The sequence below is a fragment of the Ovis canadensis genome, chromosome 13 (genome assembly GCF_042477335.2).
Source record: "Ovis canadensis isolate MfBH-ARS-UI-01 breed Bighorn chromosome 13, ARS-UI_OviCan_v2, whole genome shotgun sequence".
In the NCBI taxonomy this organism is placed as follows: Eukaryota; Metazoa; Chordata; class Mammalia; order Artiodactyla; family Bovidae; genus Ovis; species Ovis canadensis.
This window is the reverse complement of record NC_091257.1, coordinates 22,484,365-22,507,984: the sequence shown is the minus strand read 5'-3', so window position 1 is coordinate 22,507,984 and position 23,620 is coordinate 22,484,365. Positions and strand designations below refer to the sequence as shown.

At 38.5% G+C, this 23,620-nt stretch overlaps 1 protein-coding gene across 4 annotated transcripts in view; it reads left to right on the top strand.

Moving 5' to 3' along the window:
• ESF1 (ESF1 nucleolar pre-rRNA processing protein homolog) overlaps positions 1-23,121 on the top strand; it is a 63,175-nt gene extending 40,054 nt beyond the window's left edge. For all 4 annotated transcript variants that reach the window (XM_069547104.1, XM_069547106.1, XM_069547105.1 and 1 more), the window contains exons 10-14: positions 1,012-1,133; positions 9,268-9,355; positions 18,742-18,824; positions 20,232-20,378; positions 22,308-23,121. In XM_069547104.1, the coding sequence (XP_069403205.1) occupies positions 1,012-1,133; positions 9,268-9,355; positions 18,742-18,824; positions 20,232-20,378; positions 22,308-22,601 (734 nt within the window). In that variant the 3' untranslated portion in view covers positions 22,602-23,121. The remainder of the gene's footprint in view (positions 1-1,011; positions 1,134-9,267; positions 9,356-18,741; positions 18,825-20,231; positions 20,379-22,307) is intronic.
• The last annotated feature ends 499 nt before the right edge of the window (positions 23,122-23,620 follow it).

The following is a 23,620-nucleotide window of genomic DNA, read 5'->3' as shown; positions in this document are numbered from 1 at the left end:
TTATTCTGTGTTCTTAGGCAGGTTGCTGAATATCCTCAGTCTCAGTATACTCATCAGGGAAGAAGGGAATTATATCCTTAGAATGGTTTTCACTTTCTTAGAATTTAGAATGTATCTGGGAAGATGATCTGGATTGACCTTGTCTCTCAAATCATTCCATTAATTTTGTAATGGATTTTGTGTTCTCCAAATATTAAAGACCCCTCTTTCCAAACTGAACATGATCTTCCAAAAATACTCCAAAATAAACATTTGTTTTATCAAAGGTCACACAGTCATTATATTTCCTTTACTGTGGCAGTAGTAAGGTTTTCATGAACTGATAGATCAGCCTTGGGGCTTTTTCTTTCTTCTCATCCCTCTCTAGCTATTGCATTAGCCACTGAGAAACATTTCAGGAACCGCAGAATATAAGGAGCAAGAATCCTATACAAGCAAATAACATCACTGAAAGAACTTAAACCATACAAAGTGGAATCTGAACTTGATGGCCCTTTTGATCTTAAAGATGTGTACTCACTGAATGAGTGCTTGATAAGAAATTACAAGAATTCTTTCCTCCTGGGGTATTTCCACAGAGATTGCCTTAGTAATCAATTTTTGTTACTCACCTATAGTTTCCAGGGAATATAAGCTTTTACTTGGGCAACAGAAGCAAGTAGAAATAACTGTGTTAAAGACAGTTGCCTTTAGAGTCTCAAGTGGTTAAATTACATACCAAGAAATACAGTTTGAGCCTAAGTAAAGGAGTTTTCTTTAGTAGCTTGACCATATATTTAGCTGCTGGGTTGGTTAGTTTATCTATTTTGGTTTGGTTAGGTTTATAGTTGTTTGTTTTTAGTAAATAGCTCTGATGTAAGTTGATACTACATTACTCTGTGACATTGGAGTATTGCATTTTTTCTTATTTCTCTAGTAAATATATTAAAATAATCCTTTTTGGTTAATTACATCTTTAAGTGAGTGAAGATATAACATTTTAAACTAAACTATTTGTATTTTCCCTTATAGGCCTTAAAGAAAGTGCAGAAGAGATGGTCAAAAACAAATTGGAAGGAAAGGATAAACTGACCCCTTGGGAACAATTTTTAGAGAAGAAGAAAGAGAAAAAAAGACTGAAAAAGAAACAGAAGGTATCAATAATTGTGATTGAATAATTATTGAGCAGCCACTAAGTATCAGAAGGTACCAGTGCTTGGCACCCATTGTCTCATAACGTAACCACTCACTGGGGTTGGTTAAGTGTTCTCTGCAAGGCTACACAGTGATGCATGAAACCTGTAAAAGCCCAGAGCCACTGTAAATGCTGTGCTCTAATATTTTGCATTTATGTGCTACCTCAATAAAATGCATAGTTTAGTAGATTTCTAGATGTAAGGCAGTTTGATTCTGTTCTGTGTCTGTGAGAGAGATACAGACATTTTTACTTGAGCATATAGAGAGAGAGACAGTTTCAGAATGAATGAAATTTTTTTCTGTATATTTCTCAAGATGCTTTTTTCACTATTGCTGAAATTTTTCAGTATTTGTGTATAGATCTTTTAACATATTGTCATTAGATCCCTTTTTTGAAGATATTTTGTCTGTGCTAATATATTGTCTGTGTTAAATCTGATTTGACTCCCATGATTCAGAAATAACATCTTTCCAGAGTTAGAGTCCTTAGTAATAACAGACACATTTAGGGTTCCTGCTGATAAAAATACTCTGTCTTGTCAATGAAATGCAGCATCCTAGCAGTTCGTTCATTATCTTAACATTATATCACTACTCAGAGAATTTTACAACCTGAGGAATCTTAAATGATTACTTTTAGTCCAACCCTGATGTTTTATATTGATAGTTGTAGGAAATGAAGTGATTCATCTAAGAATATGCACCTCGTTAATTGCCAGGCTGATGCCAGACTCCAGATCTCGTGCTCCAGTGCTCTTTCTATGCACTGTATTGTTTCTCTGCTCTACAAGAACTGCAGTATTGAAAGAGGGCTTCAGAACTGAATGATGCAGTAGAGTGATTTTTGTACTCCTTTTATACTCCGTGTCTCTGGAAATGGATAGAAAAATGAGGAAATGAGGTCAGAGCCCTGCCTGTATTGATATTCTGCCTCTCTCAGGCAGTAAAATATCTTTAAAATGGAATAATTCCACAAGTTATTAAGCCATCAGTTTAATGGAAGACTTCCAAGTGGGTCTTCATGGGTTCAGTAAAATAGTCACTCTTCTGTGAGACATTTAGCAGCTGTTTGCTTTGATTTTCGTTTGATTGGTACTTTGATATTATCTTGTGCTTTTTGCTTTTCCTTTTATTGAGCTTAGACTGGACTAGTATCAATGATATTAAAAATAGGTTTGCTGAGTGCTCAGTTTGTTCTAGACTGAGTGCTGGACTTGGTGATTCAGCAGATCTCTTCCATCTCATGAGATTCTCCACGTACAGGGAAATCTGAAGAACTCAGATTAAAAATATTTTCCCCCAACTCTTTGTCACTTCAGTTTGATACTGAGAGATTATTACTGAAGAAATGAATACATGTTTATTTGCCATAGTTGATACAGCTGTAATTTAGATCTAAAAGAACAGTTTTTAAAAATGTAAATAAATATGTAATTAGATATCTAAATATTTTAGAATCTTTGCTATAAACATCATATTACTGCTAAACCAATTATAATAATTTGGTGAAAAATTCTTAAAAGTCCTTGTTCTTAAAAGGATCAGTTCAGTTCAGTCGCTCAGTCGTGTCCTACTCTTTGCGACCCCATGAATCGCAGCACGCCAGGCCTCCATGTCCATCACCATCTCCCGGAGTTCACTCAAAATCACGTCCATCGAGTCCGTGATGCCATCCAGCCATCTCATCCTCAGTCGTCCCCTTCTCCTCCTGCCCCCAACCCCTCCCAGCATCAGAGTCTTTTCCAATGAGTCAACTCTTCGCATGAGGTAGCCAAAGTACTGGAGTTTCAGCTTTAGCATCATTCCTTCCAAAGAAATCCCAGGGTTGATCTCCTTCAGAATGGACTGGTTGGATCTCCTTGCAGTCCAAGGAACTCTCAAGAGTCTTCTCCAACACCACAGTTCAAAAGCATCAATTCTTCGGCACTCAGCCTTCTTCACAGTCCTACTCTCACATCCATACATGACCACAGGAAAAACCATAGCCTTGACTAGATGGACCTTAGTCGGCAAAGTGATGTCTCTGGTTTTGAATATACTGTCTATGTTGGTCATAAGTTTTCTTCCAAGGAGTAAGCATCTTTTAATTTCATGGCTGCAGTCACCATCTGCAGTGATTTTGGAGCCCCCAAAAATAAAGTCTGACACTGTTTCCCTCTTCGTTTTCTTTTTTTTTTTTTTTTTATTTTTTTTTTGCAAGGACATAGTACACAGTACTATTATTTTGGTGAATTCTCTAGGCAGCTGGTGAAAACAGCTCAGGTCTGGCTGACATGCCAAACATACCGGCCAGTCACAGCAGAAATCAATTCTGAGGCACCATTCACTTATTCTCAACCTGGGCTGCACGTTAGCAGAGCTCCGCAAGGCTGCACTGGGTGAATGATCCTCCCTGAAGTTGCGCTGGTGGCACTGGTAGAAACTGGAATGGTCTAACTCCTTTCAAGATTTCAGAAAAGCCTCAGCCCCGGTGAGCTAGTGTGGCTAGTTCAAACAGAAAAGCTCCTTAGCGGCTGGTCCAACTGAAAGTAGACCAATTTGCTGAAAAATAGTTCTCAGAAAAAAACTTTATCAAAGTATTGGTTTACGTGAGACTTATTTCTATAAAAGTAAACCTTAGGGGGTCCCTGGTGGTCCAGTGGTAAGGAGTCTGCACTCTCACTGCCAAGGTCCAGGGTTCAATCCCTGCTCAGGGAACTAGGCTTCCACAAGCCAAAAAAGTAAATCTCATATAGAATTTATATTTTTGAAAGCAACCCAAAATTTACCTTATTTTGGAGAATGACAATGTATGTATTTGAAGGCTGTATACATCACAAATGTTATAGATTTTTAAAATAGTAGGTGAATTTCTCTAATTCAACTCAGGGAAAAGATATTAATTATTCATTAAATTTGTGAGGTGAATAAAGCTTTCAAACCATGAGGAAGAATAATAAAAAGGTGGTAAAGAGGTTGGGAATCTTTAGCCTACATGACCAAAATGCTGAATAATAATGATGATGAATATATTACATGTTAAATGAGTATGAAGTGAAGTGAAGTGAAGTTGCTCAGTCGTGTCCGACCCTTTGCGACACCATGGACTGTAGCATACCAGGCTCCTCAATCCATGGAATTTTCCAGGCAAGAGTACTGGAGTGGGTTGCCATTTCCTTCTCCAACCCTCTTCGTTTTCTAAATGTTGAGCTTTAAGCCAACTTTTCGCTCTCCTCTTTCACTTTCATCAAGAGGCTTTTTAGCTCCTCTTCACTTTCTGCCATAAGGGTGGTGTCATCTGCATATCTGAGGTTATTGATATTTCTCCCGGCAATCTTGATTCCAGCTTGTGCTTCTTCCAGTCCAGCATTTCTCATGATGTACTCTGCATAGAAATTAAATAAGCAGGGTGACAATATACAGCCTTGACGTACTCCTTTTCCTATTTGGAACCAGTCTGTTGTTCCATGTCCAGTTCTAGCTGTTGCTTCCTGACCTGAATACAGATTTCTCAAGAGGCTGGTCAGGTGGTCTGGTATTCCCATCTCTCTCAGAATTTTCCACAGTTTATTGTGATCCACACAGTCAAAGGCTTTGGCAAAGTCAATAAAGCAGAAATAGATGTTTTTCTGGAACTCTCTTGCTTTTTCCATGATCCAGCGGATGTTGGCAATTTGATCTCTGGTTCCTCTGCCTTTTCTAAAACCAGCTTGAACATCAGGGAGTTCACGGTTCACGTATTGCTAAAGCCTGGCTTGGAGAATTTTGAGCATTACTTTACTAGCATGTGAGATGAGTGCAATTGTGAGGTAGTTTGAGCATTCTTTGGCATTGCCTTTCTTTGGGATTGGAATGAAAACTGACCTTTTCCAGTCCTGTGACCACTGCTGAGTTTTCCAAATTTGCTGGCATATTGAATGCAGCACTTTCACAGCATCATCTTTGAGGATTTTAAAGAGTTCAACTGGAATTCCATCACCTCCACTAGCTTTGTTCGTAGTGATGCTTTCTAAAGCCCACTTGACTTCACATTCCAAGATGTCTGGCTCTAGATGAGTGATCACATCATCATGATTATCTGGGTAGTGAAGCTCTTTTTTGTATAGTTCTTCTGTGTATTCTTGCCACCTCTTCTTAATATCTTCTGCTTCTGTTAGGTCCATACCACTTCTGTCCTTTATTGAGCCCATCTTTGCATGAAATGTTCCCTTGGTATCTTCGATTTTCTTGAAGAGATCTCTAGTCTTTCCGATTCTGTTGTTTTCCTCTATTTCTTTGCACTGATCGCTGAGGAAGGATTTCTTATCTCTTCTTGCTATTCTTTGGAACTCTGCATTCATATGCTTATATCTTTTCCTTTTTTCCTTTGCTTTTTGCCTCTCTTCTTTACACAGCTATTTGTAAGGCCTCCCCAGACAGCCATTTTGCTTTTTTGCATTTCTTTTCCATGGGGATGGTCTTGATCCCAGTCTCCTGTACAATGTCATGAACCTCATTCCATAGTTGATCAGGCACTCTATCTATCAGATCTAGGCCCTTAAATCTGTTTCTCACTTCCACTGTATAATCATAAGGGATTTGATTTAGGTCATACCTGAATGGTCTAGCAGTTTTCCCTGCTTTCTTCAATTTGAGTCTGAATTTGGTAATAAGGAGTTCATGATCTGAGCCACAGTCAGCTCCTGGTCTTGTTTTTGTTGACTGTAGAGAGCTTCTCCATCTTTGGCTGCAAAGAATATAATCAGTCTGATTTCGGTGTTGACCATCTGGTGATGTCCATGTGTAGAGTCTTCTCTTGTGTTGTTGGAAGAAGGTGTTTGCTATGACCAGTGCATTTTCCTGGCAAAACTGTTAGTCTTTGCCCTGCTTCATTCTGCATTCCAAGGCCAAATTTGCCTGTTACTCCAGGTGTTTCTTGATTTCCTACTTTTGCATTCCAATCTCCTGTAATGAAAAGGACATTTTTTGGGGGTGTTAGTTCTAAAAGGTCTTGTAGGTCTTCATAAAACCGTTCAGCTTCAGTTTCTTCAGTGTTACTGGTTGGGGCATAGACTTGGATAACTGTGATATTGAATGGTTTGCCTTGGAGACGAACAGAGATCATTCTGTCATTTTTGAGGTTGCATCCAAGTACTGCATTTCAGACTCTTTCATTGACCATGATGGCTACTCCATTTCTTCTGAGGATTCCTGCCCGCAGTAGTAGATATAATGGTCATCTGAGTTAAATTCACCCATTCCAGTCCATTTTAGTTCGCTGATTCCTAGAATGTCGATGTTCACCCTTGCCATCTCTTGTTTTACCACTTACAATTTGCTTTGATTCATGGACCTGACATTCCAGGTTCCTATGCAATATTGCTCTTTATAGCATCGGATCTTGCTTCTCTCACCAGTCACATCCTTAAAAGGATAGTAATACCAAAATGAACATTCTTTAGGGTTTGGCAGGTCTTCTTCAGCATGTAGGATAATGTTTAGCAATGTGCATTCTAAATGTTTTTCTTTCTTTTTAATATAAATTGATTCATTTTAATTGGAGGCTAATTACTTTACAGTATTGTATTGACTTTGCCATACATTGACATGAGTCCACCACGGGTGTACATGTGTTGCCCATCCTGAACCCCCCTTCCCACCTCCCTCCCGATCCCATCCCTCAGGGTCATCCCAGTGCACCCGTCTTTGACACCCTGTCTCATGCATTGAACCTTGACTGGTGATCCATTTCACATATAATATACATGTTTCAATGCCATCTCCCAAATCATCCCACCCTCTCCCTCTCCCACAGAGTCCAAAAGACTGTTCTATACATCTGTGTCTCTTTTGCTGACTTGCATACAGAGTTATCATTACCATCTTTCTAAATTCCACATATATGCATATACTGTATTAAAGTTTTTCTTTCTGACTCACTTCACTCTGTATAATTGGCTCCAGTTTCATCCACCTCATTAGAACTGATTCAGATGTATTCTTTTTAATGGCTGCGTAATACTCCATTGTGTATATATGTACCATAGCTTTCTTATCCGTTCATCTGCTGATGGGCATCTAGGTTGCTTCCATGTCCTGGCTATTATAAACAGTGCTGTGATGAACATTGGGGTACATGTGTCTCTTTCAATTCTGGTTTCCTTGGTGTGTATGCCCAGAAGTGGGATTGCTGGGTTGTATGGCAGTTCTATTTCCAGTTTTTTAAGGAATCTCCACACTGTTCTCCATAGTGGCTGTACTAGTTTGCATTCCCACCAACAGTGTAAGAGGGTTCCCTTTTCTCCACACCCTCTCCAGCATTTATTGCTTGTAGACTTTTGGATCACAGCCATTCTGACTGGCGTGAAATGGTACCTCATTATGGTTTTGATTTGCGTTTCTCTGAGAATGAGTGATGTTGAGCATCTTTTCATGTGTTTGTTAGCCATCTGTATGTCCTCTTTGGAGAAATGTCTGTTTAGTTCTTTGGCTCTTTTTTTGATTGGGTCTTTTATTTTTCTGGAATTGAGCTGCAGGAGTTGCTTGTATATTTTTGAGATTAATTCTTTGTCAATTACTTCATTTGCTCTTATTTTCTCCCATTCAGAAGGCTGTCTTTTCCCCTTGCTTATAGTTTCCTTTGTTGTGCAGAAGCTTTTAATTTTAATTGGGTCCCATTTGTTTATTTTTGCTTTTATTTCCAGTATTCTGGGAGGTGTGTCATAGAGGATCCTGCTGTGATGTATGTCGGAGAGTGTTTCGCCTATGTTTTCCTCTAGGAGTTTTATAGTTTCTGGTCTTATGTTTAGATCTTTAATCCATTTTGAGTTTATTTTTGTGTATGGTATTAGAAAGTGTTCTAGTTTCATTCTTTTACAAGTGGTTGATCAGTTTTCCAAGTACCACTTGTTTAAGAGATTGTCTTTTCTCCATTGTATATTGTTGCCTCCTTTGTTGAAGACAAGTGTCCATAGGTGCATGGATTTATCTAAATATTTTTCTTAAAATAACAGATATTGTAGATTCCTGGGGATAAACTCCATTTGGTTAGTGTGATCTTAGTTTGCATATATTCTGTTTACTTTATAGACTTGATTTTTTTTTTAATTTAAATATACTAATTTAGTAAACTGTTCAAATTTGATTAAGGAAAATGTAGCCAATTGATGTGCCTAAAATTAGTACAGAAGTTTTTGTGAATGGATTATAGATAAAACAAATTGTTGAAATTGTGTGATGAGAACAGGAGGTTCATTATACCTTCCTTCCTGCTTTTGTATTTTTGAAGTTCAAAACAAAGAATCATTTTCTTTAATTAACCAGCAGATAAATTGCATTAAATAATGATTTGAAAGATAACCCACAATGCACTTGTTCAGTCATTAAGTCATGTCTGATTCTTTGTGACCCCATGGACTGCAGCCTGCCAGGCTTCCACAGTGAACTACTTCATGCTATTGTTAATCACTGCCATTTCTCAATTTTGTTGGAGATTAAGGCTCCCTCTCTTCACTGATCACCCATCTAAAAGTATTCTTTTCCTTGAATGTGTTTTATTTTTGTCTCTTCTGGAACTTCCTATCTTTAATTATTATTAATATATACCTTTGTTGTTTAGGGCTTCCCTCACAGCCCAGTCAGTAAAGAACCTGCCTGCAATGCAGGAGACCCAGGTTCAATCCCTGAGTCAAGAAGATCCCCTGGAGACGGGAATGGCAATCCACTCCAGTGTGCTTTCCTGGAGAATCCCATGGACAGAGGAGCCTGGCAGGCTACAGTCCGCGGGATTGCAAAGAGTTGGATACAAGTTAACGACTATACCACCACCATACCTTTGTTTATGTGGCTAATTTCTTTTAATAGATCATAAAATTTTTGAAGACAGAAACCATATATCTGATAACTGTTGTCTCTCTCAAAAGCCCTATATAGTTACTGCATTTATAAAGTATTCCATAAGTGTTTGTTGAACAAACAAAAGAGTTAATCAGAAGTTATTTTGTATACTTAGCCATTTTTAAAAACTAGTTTAACTTTAGATTGAACTACTTGATTTAAAAGAAATTAGGTTTTTCTTCACATTTGTTTTGGTCCTTACAGTAAACTGTATTTATTTTTCTATTCATTTTTAAGGCTCTTGCTGAAGAGGCCAGTGAAGATGATGTTCCCTCTGATGTAGATATGAATGACCCATACTTTGCTGAAGAAGCTAAAAAAATAGGTAAGCCAACCCATAGTTGTAATTTTCAGTTGGAATCTAAAGTGAAAAAGGTAACATGGGTAGAAACCATGTAAACTATGCATTCTTTCAAAATCCCTAGAATTTGTGTAGCTCCCTAGTGGCTTATAAGCAAGTTTGTCCTGTTAGGTATAACCACTGATCAGATAGGAGGGTCAGCATGTCCCCTGTACATACAAGAAGTAATTTCATTATAGGAGGCTTTGGGTGAACATGATTAATTTCATAGTTTTCTAGGGATTCCTTTCTGGATTCTAGGTAGGTTGATTATAAAAGGATGAGGAAATGAAAGAAGTCATATCTTTGTGTGCTTTCACTGCTTTTTTATAACACATCCACTCCAGGTCTCTCTTTGCGAAGTCTGTGAAGAATTGAAAGTATGGAATAAATCCATGTGTGTTTATGTGGATATGTTAAATTTTTTACATGGCTTGCATGTGTGAAACGTGTACACAGTGTGAAAACTCTTTGGCTCCAGTTGACCCAGCATCTATGTTTCATTTTATCCCATTTCATTTATTCTGCTTCATGATTAGCTTTCATGTAGCTGAAAAGCCAGCTTCCTCCTCTTTTCCCTTGAATCCGTAAATAAACTCTCAGGTATCTGATTTCCAATTTCCAAGGAGCCTTGTTTCCATTGCACATGCACCAGTCAATTCTTTCCTGAATGCATTCATTCTTACCTTTTTCATACGTGTAAATGTGTGTGTGTATAAATATGTGTGGTAAGGCTCAGACCATACTTGGACAAGTCAGTACAGGAACACTGGAAGCTTTTTCCATTTGTTCTCATGCATTTTGCCCTTCCCTGCTCTGCATACCACACACATGAACCCCAAAGGCTTGCTCCTGGAGCAACTCCAAGCTGGCATTGTAAAGAGAAGGATTTTATGAAGTTTCCCTCCTTCTCGTCCCTTGTGACTAGTGGGCCAGAATAGTTCTCTACAGGAAAGTCAAAATTGCTCAAAATTATTTCCTGGTTGTTACAGCCTTTTAGTACTGATGTTTTATTGATGAAAAGGGGGATCAAGATGAATAAAGTCTGTTATAGGATGTGAGATTCTTAGGAATTGGAAAGGGAAATGGAAACTTAGCATATTCTTCTTCTTATCATACCTGAGCAGTCATTTCTAGAAGATGATGGATTTTAGCCTTATCCTCGCATTTCAGGAAACCAAGTTTATAATGGAGAAATGTGAAGCATTATCGTTTCCTTGTTCTCATTCCAAAGTGCTTCATTTGGCTTGTGAAATCTGGTCAAACTGCAGAACTCAGAGTAGAATTCAGAGTAAGTTATGTAGCTTGGTGGCTTAGGGTAGCTTGTTTCTTGGAATCAGCACATTTAAATTGTGAATAGTGGGAGAGGGCAAGGGTGGGATGATTTGGGAGAATGGCATTGAAACATGTATAATATCATATAAGAAATGACTCGCCAGTCCAGGTTTGATGCAGGATACAGGATGCTTTGGGCTGGTGCACTGGGATGACCCAGAGGGGTGGTATGGGGAGGGAGGTGGGAGGGGGGTTCAGGATGGAGAACACATGTACACCCATGGCAGAGCCATGTTGATGTATGGCAAAACCAATACAATATTGTAAAGTAATTAGCCTCCAATTAAAATAAATTAATTTAAATTAAAAAAATAAATGTGAATAGTTTCCTTGAAAGTATCAGAAGTTCCAAAGAAAAATACAGATAAAGTTTGCTTATTTTCAACATACTTTTGATTTCAGAATACTTCCTAGAAATAATAATTTATATCTTGTTTTCTTTTAAGGAAAAAGTGATTTTTTAAAAAAATTTACATAAAAATTAAACCAAGAAATGGTCTCACCATATGTTTGTTCATTCATTCTGTCAATGAATATTTTTGAGTGCCTTCCAGGTGCTAAGCATTCTGGTATGCTAGAGATATAGTACTAATAATACAAGCAAAGTTGCATCCCTCAGAGTTTATGGTTTTAGGGAAGGGAAGACATGAAGTGGTAGTTTAGTCATGAAGTCATGTCCAACTCTTGTAACCTCATGGACTGTAACCCACCAGGTTCCTCTATCCATAGCATTTTCCAGGTAAGGCTACTGGGTTGCCATTTCCTTCTCTGGGGGATCTTCCCAACCCAGGGATTGAACCGGGTCTCTTGCACTGCAGGCAGATTCTTTACAGGTAAATAAATAAGAATGTTATGAGAATATGATCAGTGTTCTAAAGGAACTAATCAGTAGGATAATACAGAGCATGTACCTGGGAAGAAGAAAGAGAGAGGCTTTCTTATATAGGGTGGGTGAAGCAAGCTTCTTGGAGATGGTAACATTTGAGCTGAGACCTGCAGAATGAGGAGGAGTCAGGCATGGAGAGCTGGGGGAAGGAGCATTGCAAATCAAGGGAAAGTGGGTAGACAGCTGTGAGGTGAGAAAGAATGTGTGGTGGAATTGAAGGACACCATTGTGGCTGGAATCTGCAGAAGGGCAGTTTAGTATGAGGCAGGGCCTTGTGTCACAGCAACAAATTTGGATTTTACTCATTGACAATGGAAGGGCCACTAAAGGATCTTAAAAGACGCTCCTTGGAAGGAAAGTTATGACCAACCTAGACAGCATATTAAAAAGCAGAGACATTACTTTGTCAACAAAGGTCTGTCTAGTCAAGGCTATGGTTTTTCCAGTAGTCATGGATGGATGTGAGAGTTGGACTATAAAGAAAGCACAGAACGATTGATGCTTTTGAACTGTGGTGTTGGAGAAGACTCTTGAGAGTCTCTTAGACTGCAAGGAGATCCAACCAGTCCATCCTAAAGGAGATCAGTCCTGGGTGTTGATTGGAGGGACTGATGTTGAAGCTGAAACTCCAGTACTTTGGCCACCTGAGAGCCGACTCCTTTGAAAAGACCCTGATGCTGGGAAAGATTGAGGGCAGGAGGAGAAGGGGACGACAGAGGATGAGATGGCTGGATGGCATCGCTGACACAATGGACATGGGTTTGGGTGGATTCTAGGAGTTGATGATGGACAGAAAGGCCTGGCATGCTACAGTTCATGGGGTCGCAAAGAGTCGGACATGACTGAACAACTGAACTGAACTGAAAGGGTCTTAAAACAAGGATGTGACATGGTATGGTGTGTATGTAAGCCTACTGCTCTGAGTCCTCCAAAGAGAACAGACTGAAGAAAGCATGGTGAGAGCTGAGAGACCAGGCTTTTGCAGAGGTCTAGACAAGAGGTGATGGTTAGTCTAGACAGCTTACTAGTAATAATATTGGAAGAAGGAAACTGAATGGGATTCTAGATATATTTTGGAGGTAGACTTACCAATTTTTTATTTGGATAAGGAAGAAATTTAGCATAGCTCCTAGATTCTTGTTTTGAATCTCTGCAGTTGTGGTTGTTGTTGTTCAGTCACTCAGTCATGTCTGACTATTTGTGACCCCATGGACTGCAGCATGCCCGGCTTCCCTATCTTTCACCGTCTCCCAGAGCTTGCTCAAGGTCATGTTTATTGAGTTGGTGATACCTTCCAACTATTTCATCCTCTGTTGTCCCCTTCTCCTCCCACCTTCAATTTTTCCCAACATCAGGGTCTTTTCCAGTGAATCAGCTCTTCGCATCAGGTGGCCAAAGCTTTGGAGCTTCAGCTTCAGCATCAGTCCATCCAGTGAATTTTCAGGGTTGATTTCCTTTAGGATTGACTGGTTTGATCTTACAGTCCAAGAGACTCGTGAGTTTTCTCCAACACCACAGTTCAAAAGCATCAATTCTTTGGCACTCAGCCTTTATAGTCCAACTCTCACATCCATACATGACTACTGGAAAAACCATAGCTTTGACTAAACCCACCTTTGTCAGTAAAGTGATATCTCTGCTTTTTAATATGCTGTCTAGGTTTGTCATAGCTTTTCTTCCAAGGAGCAAACATCTTTTAATTTCGTGGCTTCAATCACCATCCTCAGTGATTTTGGAGCCCAATAAAATAAAGTCTGTCACGATTTCCATTGTCTCCCCATCTGTTTGCCATGAAGTGATGGGACCGATGCCATGATCTTAGTTTTTTGAATGCTGAGTTTTAATACAGCTTTTTCACTCTCCGCTTTTACCTTCATCAAGAGGCTCTTTAGTCCCTCTTTGCTTTCTGCCATAAGGGTGGTGTCATCTGCATATCTGAGATTATTGATATTTTTCCCAGCAATCTTTGATTTTAACTTGTGCTTCATCCAGCCCAGTATTTCTTGTGATGTACTTTGCATATAAGGGGAATAAGCAGGGTGACAACATACAGCCTTGAGGCACTCCTTTCCCAATTTGGAACCAGTTTGTTGTCCCATGTCTGGTTCTAACTTGGTTGTTGACCTGCATACAGGTTTCTCAGGAGGCAGGTAAGGTGGTCTGGTATTCCCATCTCTAAGAATTTTCCACAGTTTGTTGTGATCCACACAGTCAAAGGCTTTCTCATAATCAATGAAGCAGAAGTAGGTGTTTTTCTGGAACTCTGTTGCTTTTTCCTGTGATCCAACAGATGTTGGCAATTTGATCTCTAGTTCCTCTGCCTTTTCTAAATTCACCTTCAACATCTGGAAGTTCTTGGTTCATGTACTGTTGGAGCCTAGCTTGGAGGATTTTGAGCAATGATGTTTTCTAGCATGTGAAATGAGTGCAGTTGTGTAGTAGTTTGAACGTTCTTTGGCATTGCCATTCTTTGGGATTGGAATGAAAACTGACCTTTTCCAGTCCTGTGGCTGTGATAATGTTCTTCTATTTACTGAGTTAAGGAGAATCTTACGAAAGGATCAGTAGTATGTAATTGGTCTGAGATGTCAATCAGATATCTACATGAGGTATTAGGTTAACATTTATATATGAGCCTTGGAGATCAGCTGAAAAGTCAGATTGCAAATATATACTTAGGAATTTTTAGCTTGTAAATAGTATTTCAAACCACAGAATGAGAGGTAGGAAGCATTGGTGAGAGAGGAGGATGCAGGTTTGGGCACTGAAGTCAAGAGCCTGCATAAAGTACCCTATCCTGGAGAAAGGTTTACCTGGAAGGTAGGAAAGTTTAAGAAACTGAGAAGGAACAGCTGTGAAATAGGAAAAGTGTTTGTGTTTGGAAGGGTATATAGTTCAGTTCCCACAGTTGAGCGGGACAGAGACATTTTAAGCCAGATAGAGTTGAGTGTGTTTATAACACCTTTACCCTAGGCAGTCCCAGAGCTAACTTACACACTGTTTAAAAAATATGGAGAAATCGAGCTCACTGACTGATGCCAGACCTGATATTTGGCTCGGGTTAGGAGCCAACATGAGTACCAGAAATCTTTTTTAGTTCTTCCTTCTGTTTCTTCCCCATACACTGTAAATTTGCTGTTCTTTCTATTTTATTTGAAGATGCAAACTCAATATTAGATGAAAGTTTTGAAAATGTACTTCTAGAATGAGTTAAAACATTTTTTTTTTTTTTTTGTAGAAGTGAGATGGTGGGATAATGTGCTTATTGCTATCTTAACTGCATAAACTGTAATAAGATTTTGTTTTTTAAGAAGTAGAAGTGAATTAAAGTATATCACATGTAAATATACCCTATTAGAGTGTATCTTTTGTCTTGACAACTTTAGATTATCTAATTTGATAAAATACCAAGAAAATCTAATAAGGTGAGATTTCCTGGCAGTCCGTTGGTTAAGACGTCATACTTCCAGTGCAGGGGGCACAGGTTCAATCCCTAAATGGGAACTAAGGGGGAACTAAGATTTCACAGACCACACATGACGGAAAAAAACAAAATTTAGTAAAGTATATGTATTTGGTTCATTCAGCCAGTATGGTGAGTACTTACAGTATACTACTCATATATTGTTTTATAGTTTACAAATGCTTTTAGAAGCATTTTGTAACTCTTCAAGTGCATTGTAAAGACCAGAGCCAGGATCCATATGTGTCAGAGCTGGACACAAGGACTTGCTGGCTTTCCAGGCAAGGCCGAATGCCTTGGTTCAGAGGAAGATACACAGACTGTATATTGTATCTGATTATGAATCAGCACTCTTGGGTGCAGGAGCTTGCTGCTAAGTGTGAATCATTAGGGGACTTACCACTCCCATCTGGTCAGTACGAAGACCAGTCTGCCCTCCAGTGAGTTCTCTTAACTGCTGTCCCACAAGAAGTGCTCAACTGAACACTCTGAAAGAACTTTTTTACAGGAACAGTTCTCTGACATTACAAGTAATGGAAAATGAAATTATTAAGATAACATTTCAGAACGGGGACTTTCATTTCCCCTGTAGTCTTCATCTAAATTAGGTCTGAAAACTTTCCAAAGGGAAAATGCCTTTTTTTTTTTTAATAAATAAATAAAGATTTGCCCGCTTACTGCAATCTTGTTAACAGTGCAGAAAGGGTCTCTACACGTTATTTATCTTCAGACTAAACAGTTCAGTTTAGCACACAGTAAATTCTTCTTGAGCAAAGAAATTTTCATCACAGTAAAATTAGATATCATTTTTAGTCCCAACCATCTTGGAGATTTTTTTCCTCCTTTACTGAAGTCTTCCTTTCAAGTTTATTTTTATGGCTTTTCATCAGGTTGTTATAAAAATCTGAAACAGTTCATTGTGGGCTCTTTGAAATGATTTCCCACAGCTGTGTGTGAAGATCTTTGTCTCCTTCATGTGTTAATCAGGCACAGCCTGATGTTCTCCCGCGCCGCAGGGAGATCTTCTGCGTGTGCCACTTGTCTGTTCACTTCAAAAGGAGCCCTGGCCTTACGAGGACAGGAGCAGAGGCAGACTGAGGCTGTGGGAGTCAGACGCTAGGAGAGTGGAGCCTTGAGGATGCTTTTATGTGTGTGTGTGTGTGTACATACACACACGTACGTGCATGCACTTCACAGCAGAGAAAAGGCTATAATCTCAAAACAGATAGATCATTCCCTGAAAAACATTTGTGATAAGGAGCACAATCTCACTTAGAGAAAAGACTACATACAATAGTGTTTCTTCTTGAAAGTGCAGACAGATAGATGCCTTGGTGGCAGTGAGCGGTGAACCTGGCCACACTTTATACACCGTCATCTTCTCTCAGCTGGGCAGGGCTGCCCCTATGCAGAGGGCTAGTGCCCACAAGGCAGCTTCTAAAGTGGTTCAAGAGGGAGGGGACATATGTATTCCTGTGGCTGGATTATGTTGATGTATGGCAGAAACCAAACAATGTAACACTATTTACAACTATTATAAAGCGACTATCCTCCAATTAACAATAAATAAATTTTTAAAAAAGGAAGCTTCTCTTGACTTCTTGTTATCCCCCACTAGATGGGTTATTCAGCCATCATTATATGTTCTCTGAAATTTATTATTTCACAACAAAGTGCTTTTTAAAAGGAAAGAACTACTCAAGGGAGAGTGACATTTGGTAGTGAAGGGTAGAGTGTGGCGGTGGCCAGAGCCTGAACTGGAGTGCTAGGGTCTGACTCACGGTTCCTTTGCTTACTCAGCTTGAGACAGTCACTCAGTCTCTCTCTGTTTCAGTTTCATCAACAGCAGAGTGAAAATTGTAATAAATAATAGAATCTACATCATAGGGTTTTTGTGAGGATCAAAGTAGTTCATATATAAAAGGAAGGAAAGAGCACTATTTCCAGATGCATGGTAAGTGCTGTAGCAGTATTAAATTGTTACTGTTTTCTAAAATAGTAACCGCTGGTTTCTCTGCATTGGAAGGACAAAACTGAGCTCATCCAAATGCAAATAAGACAGTGTCCAGTAGCTCAGAGAGTGACTTCACTTTCACTTTTCACTTTCATGCGTTGGAGGAAGGAAATGGCACCCCACTCCAGTGTTCTTGCCTGGAGAATCCCAGGGATGGGGGAGCCTGGTGAGCTGCCGTCTATGGGGTTGCACAGAGTCGGACACAACTGAAGCAACTTAGCAGCAGCAGCAGCAGTAGCTCAGAGAAGGCTGACATGATGTAATAACATTCAAGAAGGTGGCTTTGTGGATTCTGAACCTTCTTACTCTTTAGTCCTCACAGTAACCCTAGATGCTAGGTGAAATTAGTTGTTATAATCCCCACTTCACAAAGAAGGGCACAAACACGAATGCTGTAGCTTGAGTGGAGTTGAGCCAGAGCTTAAACCCAAGCCAGGCACTCCAGACTCAAGTGCTCTTAACTGCCATTGGTTACTACCTCTCCTTCAGGAACATCTCATCTAGCATCTTGTGGTCTTCAGAAGTCCCTGCATCCTTGGAAGTTTTTCTCATCAGGAGCCACTTTTACCATAAGTAATTTTGTCTAATAATAGACACAGGAAGTTAAACAAAGATCAGCTTTGTCTTTGGAGAAGGAGAAAGGGTTTTGTTAAACTTTTACTTCCAGGTAGTTACTGTCAAATTGTCACTAAACAGGTGAATTTTTCATTTTGCTGATGAGTTTTAAGAGTTTATATTTTTAAATTACTTTTTTTCCCTTTGATCTCGTCTATTGTCCTTATGCTAAGAAAATGTTTCTTCTACTTAATATCAGGTAGCTGTTCCCCTGTGTTTTCTCATAGGTTTTTTAGTGTTTAACTCTTTAATACATCTGCATTTTGTTCTTCTGTGCATTATTCAGTATGGCTCCTAGGTTGGGAAGATCCCCTTGGAATAAGAAATGGCAGCCCACTCCAGTATTCTTGCCTGGGAAATCCCGTGAACAGAGGAGCCTGGTGGGCTATAGTTGATGGGGTTGCAAAGACTCAGACATGAATGAGTGACTGAGCACATGCACACAGCTATAGCTCAAGGATTATTTTGCAGAATAGAACAAATTGCCCAGCACCAGTTATTGAATAATCCCTTCTTTTGCCAGTAATGTATGATGCTACATTTTATTAAATACTAAGCCATACTGTGCTGTTTTTCTCATTGTATAGTTACAGCATTTTTTGTTTTTTTCACTTTGTAGTACACTGTAGCATACTGTATCACTAGTAAATCAGATCTCTCATTTTTTGCAAAGATTTCCTTGAATAAAATTTTATTAAATGTATATATATTATGAGAGGATACTGAATTCTATCTAGTGGTTATTCTGTTTCTGCTAAAATGATCTTGCAAGTTTTCTTTTTAATTGATGTAGAATTATACATTACTTTCAGAAGAAATTCCTTTTTTATAATATTCACTCATCATGTCCAGACTATTATTATTCTATTCATACCCATAGTCATCTCAGTAATACTTTTTTTTTTAGTTTCTTTAGTTTCTATATGTTTATTGGTAAGATTATTTCTAGATACCTTGCATTTTTGTTATAAACAAAATTTTTAAAATAAATAGTATAAGCAAATTGTTGTTGTGATAGTCATAATTTTTAACCCTTCTATGTTGATTTGTTGTGCCAGGTATAAAAGAAAAGAAAAAATCAACAAAGTCTGCAAAAGATAACATATCTCCAGAGGAAGAAGCTGAAATAGAAAGACAAAAGGTAATGGTCATGTTTACATTTTTAATGGACAAGTGATGTGTACACTTCAAGTGAAGGTGTCCATATGAGTTTCCAATATGTCTAATAAAAAATAACTGATTTTAACAATGAAATTTATAAATATTTTAGCAGCATAATTTTAAAATACCTCCCTTTCACCAAACATTTCTCCAAGTACAGAGTTAAAGTTTAGTTCACACCCAAGGCATGTCCCTTTGTGATTAAGAGGAAAATATCTTATCTTTTAAAACCCTTATTATAACTGACAATAAAGGACAAAACTGACAATAAGAGATAAAAATACTAATATTAAAACCTCAAAATAATATTGACATGGTTTTAATTCAGTCTGAATCTGTCCTGTAATACAGAGTTTGCTTTATGGCTTGTTAAATGCTCCTTTCTCTCTTTTTATCATTGAAAGTTAATGTGCAGAATTAAAGCCTTTCTTGGAAGTGTAGTGAATATTATCCTTAAGCACCTCCACATAATCCATGGCACAAAGTAGTATGTGTTTTTGCTGAGACAGGAGTTGGAGTCAGCAGCATTCCTGAGTCTGATGTTCACAGCACTGTCTAGGAGGGAGCCAGACTGGTCACCTAAACTCTGCATCTTAATGCATCTTTTATTGCATATGCAATAGTGTTTATAGAGTTAAGGAACACAAAGAAAATCTTTGTTTGTAGGAAATCATTCTAAAAAGAAAGCCAACTGTAGGTACCAGTCATGGAAAGGAGAGGAAATTAAAGCAGTCTAAGTGGGCAGTGGAGGAAGATTGTATTTTCTTTAGCATGCATGGTTGTTTACTTGATTCTTGAAGATTTACATTTAATCCCATGGTCAGTAGAAAATACCTGTTGAGTGGAAACAGGCATTATATTAGATTTCAGAAGCAAATATTAAGATCTTGCCTTCATAGAAGTATATCAATATTGGAAAAGTAGAGGCAAAATCAGCAAAAGAAAAACAGAATTCATTGTTCCTAAAGCACATATTTGGAAAGTCTAGTCTGTATCAAAAACTACTACATGTTTACGAGATTTAGTGTCTGCTTAAAAAGACTAAAGTGAAAATGAGAAATTTTTATTTGGGAAACTTGAGGACTTTTGTTTCTACCACCTACAGATCAGTTACATAATGTGAAATACGGTCTGGTTTTTAGATAAAGCGTTCACCCCTCTCCTGTTGTCAGTGATGTTGCTCCAAAAAATTACACCTGTTACTGTACAGCGGTCTGTGGATTTCTTTATGAGTTTAGTGAGCCATAGTCTGTGATGGTAGACAGGTGTCATCCCAGAGCACTGATGACTGGCTTCTCCTTTTCTGAGGGGATTTCTGTGCTCCATATTCCTGTCTGAGGAAAGAAAAACACTGTCGTATATTTGAACTGTTTTTTTCTCTCCGCAGGCTGAAATGGCTTTGCTTGTGATGGATGAGGAGGAAGAGAGCAAGAAACACTTCAATTATAACAAGATTGTGGAGCACCAGAATCTGAGCAAAAAGAAGAAAAAACAGCTCATGAAGAAGAAGGAATTATTGGAGGATGACTTTGAGGTAACCAGTGACAAAAGTCATTATTCTGTTAAAAGCCGGCGTTGAATCTAAAGTCAGCTCTGTAGATAAAAATTGGGCTTGGCCCCTTGATCTCAGGAACGACCCAGAGATCGTGTAGCCAGAGCTACCATCTTTTAGTCCAGTATAACCAGTTCATCCCAGGGTGGTTCTTTGAGCGTCGGGTGAAGTAGTAGGCTTCTATTCTGGTAGCTATGCTGCACCAAAATATGTAGCTTTTAGTGTTAGAATCACATGCAGTGTGATGCTCACACTGGGACAGTTCTACATTGTTAAGCCTGACTGCAAAGTAGCAGATTCACATCACACTGTGTGCAAGGGCCAGTGCAGTAGGCGCAATTTTTTTTTTTTTTTTTTGGCTGCGCGGGGTCTGTGTTTCACTGCGTGGGCTCTTTGTTGCTCTGCACAGGCTTTCTCTAGCTCTGGTGAGCAGGGGCTGCCCTGCAGCTGTGGTACTCAGGCTTCTCGTTGTGATGGGTTCTCTTGAGGAATATGAACTCTACGGTGCATGGGCTCGGCAGTTGAGGCACGTAGGCTTAGTTGTCCAGTTTGTGAAGTCTTCCTGGACCAGGGATCAAACCCACATCCCCTGCATTGGCAGTCAGTTTCTTAACCACTGGACCACCGGGAAAGTCCCAGGCCACACTTTTTTAATTGCTCTGTTTCTTGTTTCCACTGTTCCCTCTTTTCCCTCTTTTTTTGCTAAGTACATATTTCTAGTGGCCACACAGTCCCCACACATGAGTTTGAGTCCTGTACAGAAAACCTACAGACAGCTATCAGGAACTATTTGATGACTTCCATCCATTAGCATGGAAGAACAGACTCAGAAGAAAATGGGAGAGATTTTGAATTTGTCTAGAGAATTGAGAGAAGCATACAGATAACTTATAAGCAGCATTGAGAGGGACTTTGAGACCACTGTATAACTCTGGTTTCTGTAAGTCAGCTCCAAGTATGGTGCTGTTCCACTGAATCAATTTTTGTTAAATTAGTTTTGTTAGAAAAAGTTAAAAGCAGAGAATGATTTATAGTCAAATCTTGTATTACGATAATTAATCATCATGCAGAAAATGATGTCTTATTATGCATGATGACCATCACGTATAAAGACATTTTTTTGTGAGTGTGGTAGTAGTATCACGCCTGTGGTCCTTATTACAAATAACTCTACAGTCCGTCTCTGGGTGGGCTCTTTTTCACAGGGCAATGATGAGTGGCAGTGAGGGAGTCATGCTCACTTTCTGTCTGGTCACTCCTGTGCCCGGCAATACTTGAAGGCCTGGCTGGAGCTAAGAGTATGCTCTTAAAATGTGGGAACGCAGTGTTTTTGTAGAACAATAAAGGATAAATTTGGAGCTTGTATCTGATCAGATCTTAGTCTTGGGGGTACCATCTTTCCCATTATGGTCTGTAAATCTGCTGTATGAGTCACTCTCAGTAGCTGCTCATTTTGGCACCAAGGTTGAAAAAAATAATTTATTGTGCAAAGAAGGCAGTGACTTCGCCTGAAATTCCAACAGGAGATACCATCACTGGCTTAATTATCTCAGCCAGAAAGAGGTTTCACACTGTAAGCACAGGTGAGCTTGCATCTCCTGTGGTAACTCCTGCAGACAGCCTAAGAGGCTGAGGTAGTAACAGGCCACTGTGTAACATATAGACTGTGGTAATTCCCTTCCAAGGATATTGTCATTGTGTGATAAGAACCGTGTGCCCTGCACATGTGGTTCAAGAATAAAGCTAAAAACTTCATTGAAGGTCTGTGGAGGAATGGCTTTCTAATGAGTCAATGCAAAATACATTTGTATTTTTTATCATCAACTCACTGACTTTTTGAACTCTGGTCTCATTTCTAGGCCTTTTGGTTTACTAATTTTATGTATCTATACTTTCCTTTTGGGTTTGCAGGTCAATGTGAAGGATGCAAGGTTTCAGGCAATGTATACTTCCCACTTGTTCAATTTGGATCCTTCAGATCCTAATTTCAAGAAGACAAAAGCTATGGAAAGAATCCTTGAGGAGAAAGCCCGTCAGAGAGAACAAAAAGAACAGGGGCTGACTCAGGCAACGAGTGAAAAGGAGGGTGAGGTTCAGAAGGAATCACACAAGAGGTCCATTGATCCTGCCTTGTCAATGTTGATTAAATCTGTAAAAAACAAAACAGAGCAGTTTCAAGCAAGAAAAAAACAAAAAGTCAAATAATTGTATGTTGTTTCTTTTTGAATTGAGAATGTAGAAAGTATACAGAAGCGGTGGAAGGATTACTTATTGGGAATAGTCAACTTTTCAAGAATATAAGTAAAATCTGACAGTCATATAATTTATTTTCCTTGTATAACAGACCAAATTATGAATGGTTGAAAGATTTGTACTGTATATTTCCACAAATTAATCATAATCAATCCAGACTATAAGGTTTATAAAGTTTTAATATTTTTTACTCTTTTAGGTTTTTTAAAGACTGTTTACAATTCCTATACAAAAAATAGAGTACTGCGCAAATCTTGAGTTGGAATAAGAGTTGGGAACAATTTGAAAATATGTACATGCAATACATTAATTTCTCTGGAAGCAGGAGGCAGATTTAGATACTTGTTTAAATAATTTATTTTTCTAGTCATAATGAATAGAAGCCAGTAACTTTCTTTGCTGTTTGGTCATGTTTATTATAGTTTGCTTATTAATTTATAAATAAAAGTTTTTATTATTTTGAGTACACTGATTTATTTCATCTTATTCACTTCAAATAAACTACTCTCTGGAAAACTATCTAAAAACCTAACTAACTCTTTAAGCGTACATCTCCATGAAAAGGCAGTTCCAGGTTTGTATTACTCATAATTGTATTTGAAATATTTGTGAACTCTGTGATGGTTTTTCTAATTATAGTAACAGGAAGTCTTTCTGTCTGCCCTTCAGATTTTTGGAATGCCTGGAATGGTAGATATGCTGCTGTAGAGTTTAAGGAATCTTAATTTTTTAATTAAATTAAAACACACCTTTGAGGCCTTAATACTCCTGGATCTCATCTGGTCTAGAGTTTATAAACTGTTAACTGACCACTTAGAAATAGGTGTGCTATATAGGTAAATGAAAATTTAAAAACCCAAAATGATCACTTGAGGAAAAAAAAGGCAGTAGGAATTTGGCCAAGTTTTTGATTAACAGTAAACTTGACATTATCGGTACAAAAACTCAAGCCCGCCAATGTACTATATATT